Here is a 19,869-nt window from a genome sequence, read left to right on the forward strand (position 1 = left end):
GAGAGTCCCGAGGAGAGAGGCGGAGGTCCCGGTGAGCAGGCCGCACAGGAGAGCCAGAGCCCAAAGCTGAGACATGATGACCTGACACCTGTACAGTCACAGAGGAAGAGGAGTGAGCATTTCCCAGGGGGATAAAGAGTCTTTGGTGCACAGCTCTCCTTTGTCAGGGACTGGTCCCGATCATGGATTATTGGGGGGCAAGACAGGCAGGGTCCAAAGGTGGGGGCGGTGACAGTAAGCAGAGATTCCTAAAGGGAAAAAGGGGAGCGGACACGAAGAAGACATGGGAGTCGGAGTGGGTGCAAGTCTTCTGGCTATCTTTTTGCAGGTCTTTATTTATACTGTTTAGCAAGATTTAGTTACAATAATGGATCAGGTAAGTTAATAAGAAATCAGCATAAAAGTTCTAAAGGAACTTTATGGCACACTAGACTATACATCTTTGTGATAACTTTCAATATACGGATGTTTAACTATAACTTCAAAGGATAAGGGTCTGGCAAAGGATGAGTTGTTAGCGAGGAATTTAGAGTCCTAGGGAAGGAATTAATTGTGTTAGCAGAGTCTTCAGTGATAGTCTAAAGAAAAGCTAATGGCTAACTTAAGGTTAGCAGAGAGTAGCTAGTGTTCGCTTTAGGAAAAGGGTAATTAAGACTAGCAGAGAGTAGTTAGTGATTGTTTTAGGAAAAGAGAAAATTAAGAGGAAGTCACATAGTTATGCATTAAGCAAAACCTGTGTTGATAATGTTAGGAAATTGCCCATGGGTCCTTATGCCCTGGAAGTTATCTAAGATTTCCTTTTTGTTTCAAATGACCAAGGAAGCTTTCCAGGAGTCTTGATGCTCCAGGGTCTTATTTCTCCAGGAGCTTCCCTTTTGTCTTCAGTCAAAGGAATTTCCTGCCCTGGAGAAGCTCAGCTTATACTTTGCCCAGGCCAGGTAGCCAGTTTAGAGCTAAGGCAATCCAGTTACAAACTGATGTTGCCACAATATTTTTGATATTATGATTATACCAAAAAAAAGAGGTCATAACATAAGTTAGCAATGGAAGCTCCAATTTTTCAGAGCGTTCTCTACCCGCCCGGAATTTGTCAGTCCAAGGAAGTTGCATATCTTGTGTCACTCCTTTCCTGGTGAGTGTCCTTGAAGGGACAGGTGGTTATCCATGTTTTACAGGTTAGAAAGTGGAGCACTTGGCCTAGAAACACACAACCAGGGCTTGAAGAGTGTGATTGGCATGAAAGTTGATCCTAGCATGTGGTCTTTACACTAAAGTCCTTTGCACACACTGGAGTCTCCTAGAACACTGCTTCAATTCTTGTGTGTACTAAAGTCACTTCCTCCTGAATCTCCACCTCAGAGGACATCCCAACCTCTGTGAGACGCACTCTGGCTCCCTCCCCACAGGTTAGGGGTTCCAACACCTTCGGCCTGCCTTGGTGTTCGGGTCAGCAAAATGGGTACTATAAGAGATGACTTGTCTGCCCTTCCCTCAGGTGAACTCCTGAGAGGAGCACTGTGACTGATTCACTGTGGAACCCCAGACCCAGCAATACTTGCTCCTGGTATAGGCCAATAGATAAATATCGCTGACCAAAGTGTGAGCTAGTAATGGGCACCATGTTGTGAGCTCACCTGGCTCAGTGAATTCCCCTTCTCCTAAGAATATCTTCATCTTCACTAGCTATGTTCACAGTAGTAGCTAATCCAAGAGACCCTCCCTCTGTCTCCTGCCCCCAAGCCTTTGCAGGGTATCATCGGAGGAAGGTGGGATCTCACCTCATCGGGTTGTGGAGGAGGCTGAGAAGCCGTCTCTGTTGCCGGGTGCCTGGATGGTGCAGGGTGGTGGTGGCCCTTTTATGGTGGTGATGGGGTGGGAGGAGGCTGCCCTGGAGAACGTCCTGGTGCTGGGGCCAGCCAAGGAGACTCCAAAGAAAATAACCCCCGTCCCGGATGAGCACGGAGACTTCCAATCCAAAGGTTAACCAGGAAGCCTGGTTTGGAATGGGAGAATAGGAGGAGGCCTTTGTGCCAAGACTAAGACCAGGTTCTCATGGAGTCGCCAATGCCAGGACAGTGGCCACTGTGGACAGGGCTGGCATGAAGGCTGAGAATGGACTAAAAGGACAATGTGCTGGTGGAAGGATACGCAGAGACCTCTGAGCTTATTCTGTCACCCTCTGCAAACAGTGAGGGGAAGCAGCCAGCTGGAAGTCACTGAGTGAGTCCAGGAAACAGACAGGGACAGAAGTGGGGCCCACAGACTCAGGGTCGGTGGCGGAAGGCGATCTGCTGCACCCCACCCCCGCAAGCCTAGGGTCCCTGTGCTCTCTACATCTCTCTTGGGGGACCCAGACTCCTAGGAATTTTGCATTGATGGGGACCGCATAACCCACCCTAAAGTCTGCCCATTCCTGCTACCTGCAGTAGCGACCTCCTGAGAGCGACCACATTACCGCATGTATGTGGGTACCAGTGAGCCCCAGTTCGGTTGAGGCCTGCCTGGGTGCACAGCCAGTGTTGGGAGACCGCACCACGGCCTCACGCGAGGCCTCCCCGGGTCACTCGCCTCCTTGGCTCTCGGTCAGCGCAGTATCTTCAACCCAAGTCCCCACACGGCCCTTGCCCCTCCTAGACTTCCTTCTGTTCCGAAAGATGCCAAGCTCTTTCCTCCCTTGGGTGTTGTGTGGGTCATTCTTGAAGCCTGGAACTCTCCTCCCCCCAACTGCCTTTTCTCCAACATCACCCCTGAGTCCCAGGCTGACCCTGGGCGGTCCCACCCATTGTCTCCAGCCTCAGCTTCTGCTGGCTTCCTGCACAGCCAGCCATCCCGATTGCATTCTTTCTCCTTTTCCTCTGCCTTCAGCAAGTTGTTGCCAGCCTGTGCTTTGGGGATTTCTTCTATGTCAGGTCCCCAATCCTGACAGTCTCTGGCGTGCTCCAAATCTCTCCCCAGAGCACCTTATAGAGGCAGCCGCCTGCTGGGAAGGTGCTGACGTGCCATCACCTGGGATGCTCAGAAACCAGAGGACTCACGTCCCGAGTGTTTGGTGTGACAGGAAGGTGATTCTGCACTTCCTCGGTCAACTGTTCCTGGCCAATGCTGCCATTTTTATCATCCTTCTCCTCAGATTTTCTATCCACCTGGCCCAGCTGCTTCTTGGAATATGGTCTACTGAGGTTTTCTGCCTGTCTCCATCTCTCACCGCCCCTCTTCCAGGCCCTACTTCATCCTTTTTGCCCCTGTAAGCACAGAGAGACCCAGCAAGAAGCACACTGAGGTCAGAATCGGCTTCTCCCACTGCTGAACGCTGAGGTGACATGAGCTGGGTGCTCCTGTTTCTGGGGGGGGGGGAGCCTGGAGAGGCACAAAGACGGGGAAGCCGCTAGGGCCCTGTGTGCCACTCGGTTCGAAGGTCCTGCTTTCTCCTGAGCCACATTTTCGGGCCTGCAGTACCCCTGTTGCCTGGTGGGCCCTGCTCAGGGGATGGCTGGATCACCACATTCTCAAGAGCTGCCTTCTGCAGGCGGGCTCTGGGACCTCAAGCATAGTTCACAGCAAGTCAAACCTACAGAGGGAGAGAAAACGATCCCTACGCTTGCGCATTCTGGAAACTCCTGAGAGTAGGTGTGACCACTTCTTGAACCAGGACATGCAGACAAATGTCATATGGGCAGGGTCACTCACACTCATGTGTTGTGCTCACACACACACACGGACAAGGCAGGGTGAGCCAGATGTGTGAGTAAAACAGCATTTCCCTGCCTACAGGGACGAAACCTCTCGCAATGCCTGAGCCCCCACTGCCAAATCTGATTGACAGGACTCACAGCCCAGAGGGTGATATGGTGTTTGCAGGGGTTTGAACAGGTGCCTGGTAGGTCCATGGAGAAGGAGGCCAGTAAAGGAGCTGAGAATTGATCTACTGTCTGCCTGGGCATCGTCCCCCTGGTCAGCAGCCATTCACTCTCTCTTTCTCCGCTCCCATCTCCTGCTCCCTCTGTCCAGCCCCAACACTGTGGCTGAATTCCTGCCCTCAAGTCCACAGGCCCTGACGCACATGTGGGACTCACTTTGACCTGCTGCTCTCGAAGGCCTCCAGGGACCCCACGCTGGGAACGGCACCGGCCTCAGCAGAGGGCCAGGGCCCATCCTTTCACTGCAGGCTGAAGTCTGGGGGCCGCGGGGCAGCAGAGGGGCTCACCCAGGCTATCGGGGCCCTGAGGATCATCTTTTCATTGTTTATCTTTGAGTGTGGTTAGAATTTTCTGCTGGGACACTGAGCTGAGAAAGACAGGATTCAACAGTCAGACTCCTGAGCCCAGACAGTCTGTGTGCTGCCACGGGGAGACGGACCAGAAACGGGGAGGCCGCCTAGCACCCCGCCTGCTGTCTCCTTCGAGAGCTGTGAGCTGTGGCTCACCTCAGCCCCGGGCCTCAGCTCAGCCTGGAGAAGCCCGTCAGAGCCACAGTTCACAGCACAGCTCACTGCTGCGGGCTCGGGTCCTGCAGGCACAGCAGGACAGGTTCGGGTGGGGGTGCGCAAGTAACTGGGAACTGCAGGGCTGTCCCTGGTGCTCTCCCACTGCGCAGTCCTGCAGGGTGTGACTGTCGCTGTGTCAACAGGGGGTCGAGGCTCTGAGCACTTGGATGACTTGCTCAGACCCCTCCATAGCAGAGGACCCCAGAGTGAAACTGAGCCCCCTGGAATGTGAGGTCGGGAGCTGCAGCCTGGCCTCCTGGGGGCGGCAGTGAGTCAAATGTTCGCCCAGGGCCCACCCCAGCAGGGCAGCTGGTCTCTGGGTTGAGCTTCAGGTGCGCTTCAGCTTAGTCATCACGAAGCCCTGTGTGGCCTTGAGAGCCCACATTATGTCCAGGAAAGTGAGGCTGAGAGCATGAATGCGGCCTGCCCAGGTCTCTCAGGAACCCGGGCTTTGGGTCCCCAGGAAGCGCCCGCCCAGGGCTCAGGCTGTCCACTGCCAAGGCTGAGAGTCCTGATGTTGGACATCCTGTTTATCCCTGGGCGCTGCTGTTTGCATTGGTTGTTACCACCTGGTGTTGCAACACCTGGAGCTGGCCCAGGTGCTCAGGAGTGTCACCTGGCGTGCGATGGGGCCCTGCAGACAGCTCAGGGCACCTGGGCTTGTCTCTCTCTCCCACCTGAGCTCGGCAGGGTCCTCACCCAGGGGGACTTGTCCTCCAACACAGTCCCCCCTTCAGGAAAGTCCGAGAACATGGGCATTCTGCACAGTAGGGCTCCCAATGGGTGCCTGGAGGAGCTGTCCAGGGAGCATGGCTGGGTGACCTTGAACTGTCACCACACAGCTTCCAAGACACATGGGTACCTATTCTTCCTGCTCCTCAGCTGTGGGGTGCAGAGCTGAGGGCCCTGTGCAATCTGCTAACGACAGTTTTCCCACCCCAGGGCACAACCCGAACCAAGTGTGAAGTGTTCACCTCGCCCTGGCACTCCCCGGGCCTACAAGGGAGCTGCCTTGTCTGCCAAACGAGGAAAGGCCCCGGGCCTGGGTCACACTGGACTAGGAATTTTGGCGCCTGGGTCAGGGGCTGCTGGGTCAGCCTGGCTCTGGGTCAGCCTGCTGGGTCTAAGTCCTCTCCCTGCCCGGGGCTGCTGTGGGACCTGGACAACGGGCTTCACCTCACTGGCCCCGTGGGGACCACACTGGCCTTGCTCTGGCTACCGTGGGGTGAGGTGCTGATGTGAGTGAGGGCTGCGCCCCCTGCACACGGTGGCAACCAGACGGTGGTGGTGCTTCAGGCATGGTTGCCAGGGCTCACCCCTCCCCCTCTGTTCTGCAGGGACATGGCCCAGGCCCACAGGGCTATTGAGAAGATGAAGTGACAGAGTGCACGGAGCGCACTGACAGCTCGCCTGTCAGCTGCTCGGCCACTTGTTTTGTTAGTGCAGTTAGACCTGTGTTAGCAGCCCCCCCCCCCATCCAGCTATCCTCCAGTCCTGGCTGTCTCTCTGGTGTATGACCCCGCAGGTTGTTGCCTCACTGAGCCTCAGTTTCCCCTCCTGGACCTGATTGGGAATGTCCGAGAATTGTGGGGTCCCATGGGACTCTAGTTGATTATAGGGACTGGGCATGGCAGCGCCTGACCTGGAGGACAGGTTGGTTAGTGATATCTGCACAGTTGTGAGAGGACAGTGAAGAGTCAGCAGCCTCCAGGGCACTTGTGGGGCCTGGAGTCCCTCAGCTCGGCGATGATGCAGCTGTGATGCCATTCAGGGAGGGTGGCACTCTGGGACCTGCTTGCTGGGGTGGGGGAGATCCTGGTCTGGGTGCCAGCCCAGCTCCGCTATAACCTCTTTCCCGACCATACATGACAGGGTCCCACCGAGGCTGCTGGGCATTTGTCCCTGAGAGGCTTCTAGAGGTTGAGAGGTTTAGGATTTCTTGCTGGGTGCATTAATCTCTTACTCTGAGCAGAAACCTACTTCTCCTCAGGCATGGTGATGATCACCCCTTCTCTGAGCCCGGGAGGGCGAGGGCCATGGACGACACCCCAGGCTCTGGCACACACTAAACACTCAATATTTATTATGATGCCATCTGCGGGAGCCTTACTTTCTTTATTGTTCATTCACGTAGAATAGATGTCTTAAAAAAAAAAAGATTTATTTATTCATATAGAACTAGGGTACAGACCAGAGTTTCAGGGGCAGTAAGAGAATTCACCAGAGGCAGAGCAAGGAGCAGAATAGGCCGACGGGTGAAGTCCATGGCAGTGGACGGGTCAGGAGAGGTCTGCTGCGCCATGTGGGTCAGCTCCGGGGCAGGCGGGGATTGAACTCGCACTGAGGCGGCTGCGGACCCGCTGCGCCACCAGCGAGGGCCCTAGAATAGATGCTTTTTTAATTGTGCTTTCTAGTTCTAACAGCATGATATATCTGCTCTTGGTGAGCCTTGGTGTGCCGCTCTGATCCCCCTTGTCAGCTGTGCGGTGGCAGACAAGTGCCCCAACAGCTCTCGCCATCATCACTATTACTACAAGTGGGCCAGCCTTCAGCAGCCCCGCGGACTGGGGGTGGCAGGAGCAGTGTGTACAGTTCCTAACAGCATGGCACACCTGGCTTCAAATCCTGGCTTGGCATCTTACTCGTCCAGTGACCTGACCCTTGCAGAGCATCAACTTCCTCACCTGTAAGGTGGCTCCAGTGGGGGCACCGACCTCCCAGGACCTGAGGAGCACACAAATTTGCCAGGGCATGCACCCTGCTTAGCAGTCTGTAAAACTGGATCTTCTTGCTCCCCTACTGGCATGGGAGCTCTCTGAGTGGGGATTTGGTCTGTTCTGTGTTGTGCTGTGACTCTGCATTAGTGGCTGCTCCCTGCCTGGCCACCTGCTGGCGTTCTATGCAGGACACAGGCCTTGTCCACAGGAGACTGTTCTCATGGGCCAACAGGCCGCTGTCTCCACTGGCCCTGCTTCTCTGCTTCTCCCCAGACACAGCACCCGTTTGCTGCATGGCCACCCAGCCCTCCTTCCCTCACTCTGGCCCCTCCCTGACCGGTGCCCCGGGTCTGTGTAGTATCTGAGAGTGTGGCTGCGCCAGCCAGGGGCTTCTCCCCTCCGCAACGGCTAAGTAAGTTAGGTCTCTGCTCCTGGCCTCCATGCCAGGCGCAGGCACAGTGCCTTCCCTGCAGGGCTGCCCACCCCCAAGCAGGCCCTCCCAGACGCCCCAGGGCAAAGACAAAGGGGCACACAGAAGCTCCTGGGTGGCAGGTGGGGAGGCGGGTACCCTCGAGGCCAGCTGCTTTGAGTCTTCTGGAGAGAGACAGCTAGGCCTGGCCTGTGGGTTCCGCCTCTCTTCCCTCTCCGGTAGGCACGGCCCCTCGCAGTAAAGTATTTGTCTTTCAGGGACAGAGCCGTCAGCCGTGAGGGTCGTGAGATGAATTTCTCATTGAAAATCTTCAGCGAGGCATTAAGGATTAGTGGGTCCAGGCCTGGGACACCCTCCCCAGCATGACTGCTAATCCCCAGGATGTCAGCTTCCTGCTCCCACTGACCCGGCTCTTCATCTCCCGGCTGGTGTCTTTTTCCAGACACGGTTCAGCTCCCTGGCGAGACAGGTCTGAGAAGGTCACCGTCAGGCCTAGCGCCTACGGAGACCTCTAAGGGGGAAGTTTGCATTGGAAAGGCACAAGGATGGGGGCAGGGCTAGGCTGGCACTCGGAGTCCCGGGCTCTGCCCACTAACTCCCACCCCAAGTGGCACACATGGATGTGCACAGCCCTCCCACCCTCCAAATATAATTGCTTTATTTTGCTCTATATTTAAAATGAAAGGATTGTTGCTTTGCTTTTGAAATCAGGCAGGAACAAAGCATTCAGCCAGCGTGTCACAGGCCTGGCGCTCCCCCACTTGAACTGCCTCCTGGAGAATTCTTACCAATGAGCAAGATCAAAGCAGCCTCTGTTTTTAAACACACTGTCGTTTTTATGAATGTCAAACTCAGCAATCGATAAGGTTGTCATCAGGTTATAGTCTGAAGGCCTTGAATTAAAACTTTAACAATTTGAGCATTTTCCTGGTTTTGGAAGTAAATGCGTCAGGTCTTTTCAGCTGCAACCATTCTCCTGGGTTCTGCCTCTGGACCACTGGTTGGTTTAAATAGCTCCCCCAGGTGCCAGGCTCTAGAAAACGGGAGCTACTTCCCATGGGCTGATGAATGGGGTTCTTGCCCTTTTCCCCTGGCTGGGGTGGTCTTGCCTGTCCCGTGAGCACTCCGCCCAGGCGGGTCCCGGAGGAAGTTCAGCACACAGCTTCTCAGCATGTCTGGCTCCTTCCCCGAGGCCACTGAAGTCCAAGAGCCTGTTTATTGCACCTCAGATCCCCCAGTGCTGACCCAGGGTCTAGTCTGGAGTAGGAACCAAATGTTATTTGTGGGGGAAAGGGCAGAGAGGAAAGAAGGAGAGAGAGGGAGGGCAGGCGGGGAGAAAGAAGAGAGTGGGAAGAAGAAAGGGAGCAGGAGAGAGAGGTCAGTCATGCCCCCAACCCACCAGGAGCCCCGCAGGTGTGAGATGTGAGGATCTGGGGCCCAGCACGGCACCTACCTGGGCTGACTGGGACTGACTAGGGCTGGCTGACTGACTGAATAAATGAATAAATGCACTGGTGAAGAGCAAGGTCAGCAGCCCCTGGTCGTGAGCAACTGCGGGTCCCTCAGGTCTTAGCTCACCTACCAAAATTGGAGCTCTTGACTATCTTCACCCTGTGGCACTTCTGCTAAAGTGATCTGGACCCCATGTCCACCTATCTATCCCTTTATTTACTCATTCATTCACTTATTCACTCATTCATCTAACAAATAGAAATTGTTGTGTGTTGGGACCAGCAGTCCCTCTGATAATGGCTTATCGGGCACTACCAAGTGCCAAGTCCAGTGTGGCATCAACGATGAATGGCTCTTGGTCCCTGTCCCAGAGGGGAGGCACGCCTTGGGCAATAGCTGGAGAAGCCCCAGCGGTCAGCTTACAGATGGTAGGAAAGCATGATCTCATCCTTTACTGTCCAAACAGCCAGAGGCAGGGACTGTTTTATCCCCACTTGTAAACAAGGATTCTAAGGATCCGAGAGGCACACACCTAGTAAGTGTGACCTGGGCTCCTGATCCAGGTAGCTGGCCCCAGAGCCCATACTATGAGCCACTCACATTACAGGCTTTTGCATTCTAACCATCACCCCTTTGGGCTGCGTGAGTCCGCTCCGTGTAGGAAGCTCTCGGTCATGTTTCCTGCCACCACCCAGCTCAAGCGGGTCAGAGGAGGCGCCACAGAGGAGTTTGTTGGGTGAAGGAACATTGATAGACCTTTCTCCTCTGCTAAGGTCAAGGTCATGGCACTGAACTCTTTGAGTCCCCAGTGGCCGGCAAGCTGGTTATCAATAAGCATTATGTTGAGTTAAAGTGTGAAGAGCAACTTACTTGACAGACTAACTGACTAGATGAATTTAGGGGTGAGACCAAGAATCTAGCAAGACCAATCCAGATTCTAATTCATCCCTCCATCCGTCCATCCATCCATCTGTCCATCTACTTATCCTATCATACATTCATTCATTGCATATTTACGGAACTTCCATTCTGGACCTACCCATGCCAAGCTCTGGGCAGCAACACTTAAATCCCAACAGCAGTCGTTGGAGGCAAAGTTACACATGAACAATTACATTTCACAGAGCAGGTAACAGTCTTGAAAATGTTCTCGATGTTAAAAACCCCATGCAAATTGGAGGTTGCTGCCTAGGCTGCTGGTGCTGCCACAGGGCCTGGTCCTGATGAAGGCCCTTTGTAAACACAGACTGGGTTGCACTGAGTGCTTTGGGACTTAAAATAGGAAATGACATGACATAATGGAGTAGTAGAAACGGGTAATGCAGGAAACCAGTGATGGCAATGATTCCCAAACTTGGGGTTAGCACTGAGTGTATTTGTCTCTAAGGGGCTTTCAGTAGTCAGCCAGACTTCAAGTGGAGTCCTAAGCCTGCTGCTTTCTAGCTGTGTGATATGGGACAAGTTACAGCACCTCTCTGAGCCTCTGTTCCTCATTTGTAAAACAGAGATTGTGATCAACTTTAGCACACTTGCTAAAGTTGTGAGGATCAGATGAGAGTTAAGCCTGCAAAGAAGTTAGTCCTGTGCTTGGCACATCATATGTGCTCAGTAAAGTAATTCAGCAGTGACTTGTCCAGGGGAGGAGGATAAAGTGTGGGTCTATCCTGACCCTGCTTCTTACAGACTGTATGATTTTAGGCAAAGCAAGTCAGTTCTGTGAATCTCCTTCTAAAATTAGATGCTGGCCCTGACTAGGAAGAACTGGGCATGACTTGAATAAAGGAACTCAGAAAAAACTACATGGCATACGTCTCAGCAACTTCTTCAAAGACACATTCCCCCAAAGTAAAGAAAGTGGAGGAAAAAGTAAACAACTGGGATTACATACTGCTAAAAAGCTTTTGTACAGCAAAAGATTTGGGACACTAACCAAAACAAAGGGAAAAAAACAAATTTTTGCACATCATACAACTGATAACTAATCACAAAAGTCTACAAAGAGCACACACAGCTCATCAAAAAGAAAGTAAACAATCCAGTCAAAACATGGGCAGAAGAGCTAAAAAGACACTTCTCCAAAGAGGAAATGCAAGTGAATAATATGAAAAAAATGTTCATAACTTGTAATCAGGGAAATGCAAATCAAAACCACAATGAGATGCCCTCTCACACCAGTGAGAATGGCACACATTAAAAAAGCAGGCAACAACAAATGTTGGCAAAGATGCCAGTGGGAATGAAAACTGGTCAAGGAACTCTCCTACTCTGCCAGTGGGAATGAAACCTTGTCTAATCACTATGGAAAGCTGTACGGGAGTTCCTCAGGATACTGAAAACGGAGCTACCATAGGACCCAATAATTCCACTACTAGCAATCTATCTAAAGGACACAAAAATAGTAATTCAAAAAAAAAAAACTGTGTCCCTATGTTTATTGTAGCACTATTTACAATAAGTAAAATATAGGAACAACTCAAATGCCTAAAAATAGATGACTGGCTCAAGAAAATGATGCATATACACAATGGAATACTACTCAGCAATCAAAAAGATGAACTCATGTCACTCATAGCAACATGGATGGAGCTAAAAGCTCTCATGCTCAGTGAAATGAGCCAAAAGGAAAAAAAATAATGGTTTCACTTATAGGAAGAATATAGGGTGACCAAATAAGGGATTAGATTTTAAGAGAAAAAGTATAGCAGGCAACCATAAATAAAAGACATTCTGCGAAGGAGGGGAGGAAAAATGATCAAAACAGGGGAGAGAAGAGCACGAGGAATTATGGTGAAGGTTCATGGGTGAACTGGTGGTGGGAATTTTACAGGGAATATGCAATGATGTAAAAGATATAAATTAAAAAATAACTGGGCCCTCCCTGGTGGCGCAGCGGGTTAGAGCACAGCACTAAGAAGCTAAAGCCACTTCGGCATGCGTTTGATCCCCGACCCAGAGGTGACCCACATGTCTCCGCACACCTCTCCTGGCCTACCCACTGCTTCCCTCAACAACGTACTTTGTCAGTCTTTCTGTTCTGCTCCCCACTCTGTCTCTGGTGAAGCCTCTCACCACCTCTGCACCTCTGTCCTGTCCCCCAGTTCTGTATACATAAATAAATAAATCTTTTTTTAAAATAACCAAAAATAAGTAAAATAATGCAGAGTACTAGAGGATTACGAAATGGAGGCTCAGTCAAAAGGGGGCAAGGAAGAGCAGAGGAAAGCAGGGTTCCTTGAATTCCCTCCATGAACCCACATCTTGTGTAGTCTCCTCTCGCAGCCAGGCTCCAGCTCCTCCATCCCTTCTGGGTCCTCCCCTGCCTTCCCAGACCCACTTTGCACCAGGACCAAAGTGCCTGGAGCCAGGTCTGAGGATGACACATGCCAGCAAATCTCCCCATCCTTCAGACCCCTTTTAAATGGAGCTGCATTGGCTCACCAGCCTGCTTTTCTCACTTTCTCCCTGCTCGTTTTGAGCGGGACTCCCCAGCACACTCACACTCATGCACATACACACACGCCCACATCATTGTCAACTCTGGGAAGTGGGGTTCTCTCTGGGCTTCCTCTCACTTTTCCACTGTAGTTCATACAGAGTGAACTAAAATGTGTTTGTAAATTGCAGCTGTCAAGGTTATTTGGGTGGTTTTTAGTAGAAACCACACCTTACCTGACTTAGTATGAAAGGGTGATTTTGACTCATCAATACGGACTTCAGGCATAGCTGAATCCAGGAGCTCGGCAGAAACCTTTGGAACTCTGTTTGTCTCTATGGCTTGGCTCTACTTTCTTCCTATTGGCTTCATCCTCAAAACGACTACCCTACCAGCAGGGGGTGGCAGCGAGGCCTGGAAGCAGACCTATCCCACTTTCTTCACAACCACAGCAGAGTATCTCTTTTTGAATAAACTCTAGAGTTGCTCCCTGTTGGCCCAGCCGGGGCTTGTGGCTGAGCTCTGAGCCAATCACAGTGGCCAGGGTGGAGGACTCACTCTGCCTGGCCAGTATGGAAGCACTGAATCTACAGAGAAGGCAAAGGTGCCAGAGGCCCGCCAAGGGAGCACAGCCAAATGCAAAACTGGTTTTGAGGAGGACGAAGTGGTGTCTGCTGTGGCCAAGAAGGATGACCTTGACAAGTGTCCTCTGGTGTCCTCTAGAGATATTTGAGGACCTGGCAGGGCTGGGTTAGTAGGGTGGCCGGTGGAAGACAGCCAGGTGGAGGGTGGCTGTGTGCCCCCCAACTCCCCACTGTGCCCCCAAATCATCAGCCGCTTCAGGAAGCTTGATGGAAACAAACCAAACCCATCAGAACCTGCATTTTAACCGATGGCTTGTGTACCTGTTCAAAGCCAAGAAGCACAGCCCTGGGCAACTTGGCTGTGAAGGGAAGGATTAGGGAAGAAGGGAGCAGGGGCAGAATGACAGAAGGGAGGGACCTTGGTGCTCAGGAGAGAGGTTGTGTCCTTAGCAATGAAAACACTCAACTGTCCCCTCAGTGCAAAACATGGTGAGTGTGTTACAGGACACTGTTTCCAATGTGCACAAATCAGGTCCACGGCAAATATGAGCTGTGTATTTGTTGCTGATGGATGCGCGTCATGGCAGGCACGCTCCCTGAGCCCTGCCAAGATCCTTGGGCCTGTGCAGGATCACTTGCAGGCGGTCCAAGGACATCAGATGCTGTGGGCCCCGAAGAGACGGTCGGGAAGAACCCCGGGGCCGCTCCACGTCCCTCTTCTCTCCCTTCGTTGTCCTCCCATCTGGTGCCATGTGACTGTCCCCAGGGCCCAGCGCACCCTCGGGTTGTCCACAAGGACAGCGCTGGCAAGAGAAGGTCGAGAAAACGAACGTTGGAAGCATCCGGGGCGGTAGCAGCTTAGCGAGCTGCACGGCCTGTGTGTCCTCAGGTCTTGGGTCCCAGGGACGTGGGAGAGGCCTAGGGGGCACTGAAGTCTTGGGTGCTTTGTGCAGGGTTTGGTGACATCCTGGGTACTGGGGCCCTGCCCTCCGAGGGCCCCCCAAACTCAGCCCTGGCGCTTCCAGGATGTCCCCCAGCCACACGGGTGCAGGTGTGGCTGTGTCCCCCAGCAGTGCCCCACAGACGGTGAGCCGGGCCCAAGCCGCCGGCCTCCGTGCCGGCACCAAGAGAATGCTGCTGCTACAAAAGTCAGAAAATTGGAGAGGGAAAGGAGAGGTAAGAAATGGGATCAGCAGTGTGGGCTCCTGGCGAGCCTCCCAGCCGGGTAGTCGGCGACAGGGTGGTGAGGGTCTGGCTCTGTGCACCCCGATTCCTCGTAGAAATAGTGGGAAGGCTGAGGCCAGAGCAGCGTGGGCCTCAGCGAGGGCTCAGCAGAGCAGTGCGGGCTGGGTCAAGACCCTGCGGCTACTCTGCTCCCAAAGGTCCTGGTCACCCCAAGTCCTTGGCCTCAGCCTGAGAGCTGAATTAGGGTCACGCTGCCTCCTTCTAGCCAATCAGTTGGCCTCCCTGAGCCTGTTTTCTCATCTGAGGGCTAACAGGGTGTTGACAGTCACCCCCACGGGTGGGCCTGAGGACCCCGTGAATGGACCCCAGTGAGGAGCACGGGCAGGTGGCAATGGGGGCGCAGATGGCACAGGCCTGCTCACTAGCATGCTGTGGCCAGCTCTCCCCGGTTTCCATTTTCCTCTCTGAGACAAGAGATGCCAAGTGTCTAGTAAGTGCAAGACGGAGATTTAAACCCAAAGGCACTGACCCTTCAGCCCACCTGTCCCTTCCTCTCTCTGAACTTCTGTCTCCAAGTCTTTAAAGTGAAGTTAATGACACTAATGAGTTTGAGGCGTGGCTTTGAAAATGAAATGAACCACTGTGCCAAGCTTGGCACCAAGAAAATAAAGAAAATACTTTTACCAAGCGGCTTTGCAAATGAAATGAGCCACTGTGCCAAGCTTGGCACCAAGAAAATAAAGAAAATACTTTTACCAAGCGGCTTTGCAAATGAAATGAGCCACTGTGCCAAGCTTGGCACCAAGAAAATAGTTTTACAAGTCAGAAAATTCAGGGGTCTGCAGGGGGGGGGGGGGCAATAAAAGCAAGAAAGGGGATTAGCAGGGTTGTAGCGCCACCCTGTGGTATAGTCTGGGAACTGCACCTCAGTCTCCCCCATTCTTGCTCATCCTAGGGGACCTTGCAGATAGCCAGACCACTCTTGTTACCCCTTCCACATGACCTTAGCGGAAAGGGGGTGGGAAACTGGAACTTAAGCAGTTTCTAGCCCCTGTGATTGTGGTGCTGGTCTATGGGGAGCCCAGGTAAAGCCGAGGGTCGGATTGTGAGTGCTCACAACACCTGAGGTTTCTCCTCCACGTCCCTGTGGAAGCAGCGTGCTACACCAGGGCAGGTCCTGGGCAGGTCCTGGGGCCCCAGGGTCTCCTGAGGCTAAGACTCTGACTTTCTGAATTCTGTGTTGAATTTTGACGTTCTTTTACCTTTTCTAAGCAGATAAAAATGGAAAAGCAACTTACAGGCAAATTTGTCATAGAGGAGAAGGAGGGGACCAGGAGCGGGGCTGGGTTAGAGAGGTGCGGTCATCTTGACCAGTAGCACCATTTCCCCGGGATCCTAAATGGCCGGGAGCCAGTGGCGTGGCCTAATTCTCTGCACCTTACTAGAACGCCGTGGTTCTTTGGCCTAACAGTCCTGCAGGTCATGCACAGTGCTGACTCTGCCCAGAAGAGCGGGCAGAGAAGAGCGGGGTGCTACCTTCCCCACTGGGCGTCATGTTCAGTTCTTGGAGGCTTTTCTGCCCCCATCGGCCCCATCGAACACGCCTTCCCTGGGAAGGGCCGCACTTCTCCAGTGCCACTATACCCAAACGCCACCTCTGCTGAATGGACTATTTGCAAATGGGCTGTGGGGGATCACTGGTAGACAAATCAAGGGCCCCAAGATGGGCCAGCTCGCAGTGGCTCTCCTGGATCTAGACGTCCTTACCATGGTCCTGGTGGGGTGCCCGTGCTGGTCCTAGAAAGGGGACAGCTGGCTCTCTGCAACTGACAGCAAAGAGAGACATTAGAAGAAGCCACCATGAGGAAGAGCAGGTGCGGCCATGGTTTTTCCAAGGCCAGAGGGGCCTGGTCCCTTCCACTTGTCATTGAAGGACAGGCCTTTAAAGGTGTCACTGCTTTTCCAGGAGGGAGAAGAAACTGGTATAGAGTCACCCAGGGAGTTGGTGACTGAATGGGGATTTGAACTTAGGTCTCAGGATGCCCAGGCCACCTATAGACTACACCCTCATCATGGGGAACTTCTCCAGGAGTTAAAAGAGCATATGAATGAGTCAGACCACCCCTGGCTCCCTGGGACAACGGTCACGCGCTCCCCCAGAACTCTCTCTGTAACAAGACCCCGCATGGGGTGGGGTAGCCTGGCGCACAGAGGGGGCTGTCACGAGGCAGGCTAGCTCAGGAACCACACTGTAACACCGAGCTACAGAGGGGCACCCCAGGCCTGTAGTCATCCTGATCACGCTAGGCTGAGATAACTCAGGACTCTCTGAAACATGGATCACCAGGGACTGGACTAATTCAGAAAAGGCTCTTAACTGTGTCTACGGGCAGCCCTAAAACCCCACTTCTACACTGATCCTGTGAAGGGGGCTATTTTGGGGGTCCCACTGGAGTAGCTCATATCATTGTTGGCTGGCCAGGAATCTAGTTTTATGGGTCAAGGCATGGGTTTCCAGTTAGGGAGGTTCTCTGTGGCCTCACAATTTGACACCTGCTATCAGGTAGAATTGGGGAATAGAGTGAAAAGGAAAAACTTACTTTTGAACATCCAGTTAACGAATGAGGCTGGGAATTGTTTGTCCTGGGAAAAACCAGAAAGCCCACGTTAGTTGAGCACCTACTCAGTGAGATTCTGTGTCAAAGCCTCACAACATTCCTAGCAACGGAGAGGTTATAAACAAGGAAAGGGAGACTCCAAGATGTGACAGCTTAGCTCAGTTCACAGAGTGAGGTGACACAGAGCTGCTCCTGAAATCGGACAGCTGAGTGCTGGGTGACACAGGCAGTCTTGGCCCCAAGGTCGCTAAAGCTCACTCTGAGGAACACAGCACATCCCGATTTGGGATGTCCCATGAGCCAGCAGCTGGCAGGGTCACGGCAATGCTCAGAGACACTCTGAGGGCAAGGATGCCAGCTAGCTGACTGGACTGCTTGATTTAAATCTTTAAATCAACAACAACGGGAAATTAAGCACTAGTTTTCCTGCTCTGTGCTGGACAAATACATGAAAGTCGTCACAGCTCATCATTATTCTAGATCGCAGGCATGCTAGCATTGCACGCATTAAGATACACGTTATTTGCACTACTGAGACAGTTTTTAAATTTCTTACACCATGCCCTAGGTAAATGAGGCAGAAGGTTGACTGTAAGTGCACACCGATTTCAGAAATGTTCTAGTGTGGTGAGATGTGGGTCAGGACAGAGCTGATCCCTGACGTATCACAGCTTGTCTGATAGACAAGAGACAAGACACGAAGAGGTGAGACGAGCTGCTCAGGATTGTATGGTCGAGCAGCAGTGAGCCTGCCTGCTTGCCAAATCATGGCACCTTCCAGCTCTCTTGACAGGACAGCTGTGGGAACATTTGCTTGGCTGAGAAGAATCCAGTGACTGATTGATGGGAAGGAGCCACCAGGGTGTGAGTCAGATGTGAAGATTCCTCGGGAGACATCCAGCCCTTTGTACCTGAACGTCCAGGTGGTAAAGTTGCACAGATGATGGGGGCACTTGGGGGAAAGAGTAGAGATTCCTCTGCAGCGCCATCCAGTGGGAATCTGACAGGGAGAGAGGGGAGCAGCGGCAATATAACAAATGGATCCAGGAGGCGAGATTATTCCCAAAGTGTCGGAAAATACGTTGTAGCCACAGAGCCATGTGACTCCTAAGGCAAGAGAGGAGCTTCTCAAGCTGTAACTCATCTCTGCTCACCCAGCCACCCCTATTTGCTGCGTGCCTGCTTCCTTCTTGTCTTCCCATCCATGCACATGATGTTCCCTCCTTTCTTCCCTTTTCTTCTTTCTCTTCTCTTTCACCCATCTTTCTTCCTGCCCACCCATCCCTGTAGTTTCCTTCTTCCCTCTCTTCACCCTTTCAATCAATTTAGCTCTGATCTCTACACATACCGATCTGCTGTGTGTCTTCCCACACACCAGTAATACTCTTCCCTTCCATTTATTAGCACGCACACACAAGCACACGTATACACACACGTGTGCACACAACACCCCCTTTTGCTCATTCATTCTTTTATGCGACCACCCTTTCTTCCTTCCTTCATTACTTTATCCATCATGCCTTTCTTTCCTTCCATCCATCTACCCAACAGCTTCTATCTTTTTAGTTTCTCTTATCTCTATCTATCATTTATCTATCTATTCTCCGTCCTTCCATTTATTCATCCATTCACTAAATTCCTGTCTTCCATTTCGCCCAACTTTCAACACATTCTACCTATATTTCCTTGTATTTACGCATCTATCTACTCATCCATCCAGCTACCCTGTCATTCTTCCATGCATGCTCCCACTTTATTTTTCACCATCCATTCATATTTCTTTGTTCCATATCTGATGGTCCAGTACTTAGTCCAACAGAATATGCATGGGGTGCTTACTGTGTGCCCAGCTGTGAAACAAAGAAAGACTGCAATGGAGTCCTGCTTTCAAGGAGCTTCTGTTCCAGAAGGAACAGTCAAGAAACAGCTCAGCTTGACACCATATGATGAGAGTGATAAATAGGCATGTATATGGAGCGAGGAAGAAGGAGCACGCGGTCTGGAGAGATCTGGAAGTCCTTGGGGGAGGACAAACCATTCGGGTCATACCTTGAAGGACTACAGGAAATGTTCCAAGTGAGGGAAGGGGGTGTGGGAAGACTTCCCGAGCAAAGCTGTGATATCGCAAAAGGAGCCGGAATGTTGGGCTGGCTCAGCCCAGCGTGCTGGAGCAGCACAGGGCGGCTAGAGGAAACCGCTAGAGCAGTCATGGGAAAGGTTGGGAGTCCACTTGACACTCCTGGTAATGTCCAGGGCCAGAAGAGTCTGCTCGGAGCATGTTTCCAAGCACCCGCTCTGGAAGCCCAAGAGCAAGCAGGGTAGGTGCGGAAGGGGTGCCGCAACAGTCTGAGCCGTCTCACATCAGTCACACCACTTACATTTCAGCTTGTTCATGTCCTGATTGATGATGCGGAACCAGAATTCGACCATTGGACACAGCTGAAACGCAGATGAGCAGCAGCCACTGTGAGAGGAGACTTGGGCCACCCTCTGTGGTGCCCACCCTGCCTCGGATGATGCGAAACTGAGTCTCTCTATCAGCCTCTCATAAACACACCCCAAGACCCCCTTTTCCACAGTGTGGACTGCTCAGCACGCATTGGTCCCTCTCCCCCTCTCCATAGCAGGGACCTGGAACAAAGGACAAGACCAGCCAAGCGCCAGGAGACTGGGGAGCCCAGAGACAGCGCTGCCAGCCTCTAGCTGCAAGATCCTTCCAGCTGTCTCCAGGGCCCACCCTGTGCCTGCTCTGTTATACTTACCATGTAGGTTAAGAAGCCCTGGAGGTTCTTTTTCACTGCAGATAGTATGACTTTTGCCAGTGATGAAAGCAGGCTGGGGAGAGAGTGGTGACATCCAAAATAACAACCATTATGGCTAATGGTTACGAATGTATCTGGCACTCCCGGGTGCACCTGACATCTATGAACTCAAATTACCATGATAGTTAAAAATACAGGTTGCTTG

General features: G+C 52.4%; 1 protein-coding gene across 1 annotated transcript in view; it reads right to left on the bottom strand.

The window, feature by feature from the left end:
- LOC105853941 overlaps positions 1-19,869 on the bottom strand; it is an 84,100-nt gene that overhangs the window by 59,508 nt on the left and 4,723 nt on the right. Inside the window, exon 3 of the mRNA XM_012728105.1 lies at positions 19,281-19,341. Coding sequence (XP_012583559.1) covers positions 19,281-19,341 — 61 coding nt within the window. The remainder of the gene's footprint in view (positions 1-19,280; positions 19,342-19,869) is intronic.

This window comes from Condylura cristata, unplaced genomic scaffold (assembly GCF_000260355.1).
Source record: "Condylura cristata isolate star-nosed mole 26May11 unplaced genomic scaffold, ConCri1.0 scaffold00022, whole genome shotgun sequence".
NCBI lineage: Eukaryota > Metazoa > Chordata > Mammalia > Eulipotyphla > Talpidae > Condylura > Condylura cristata.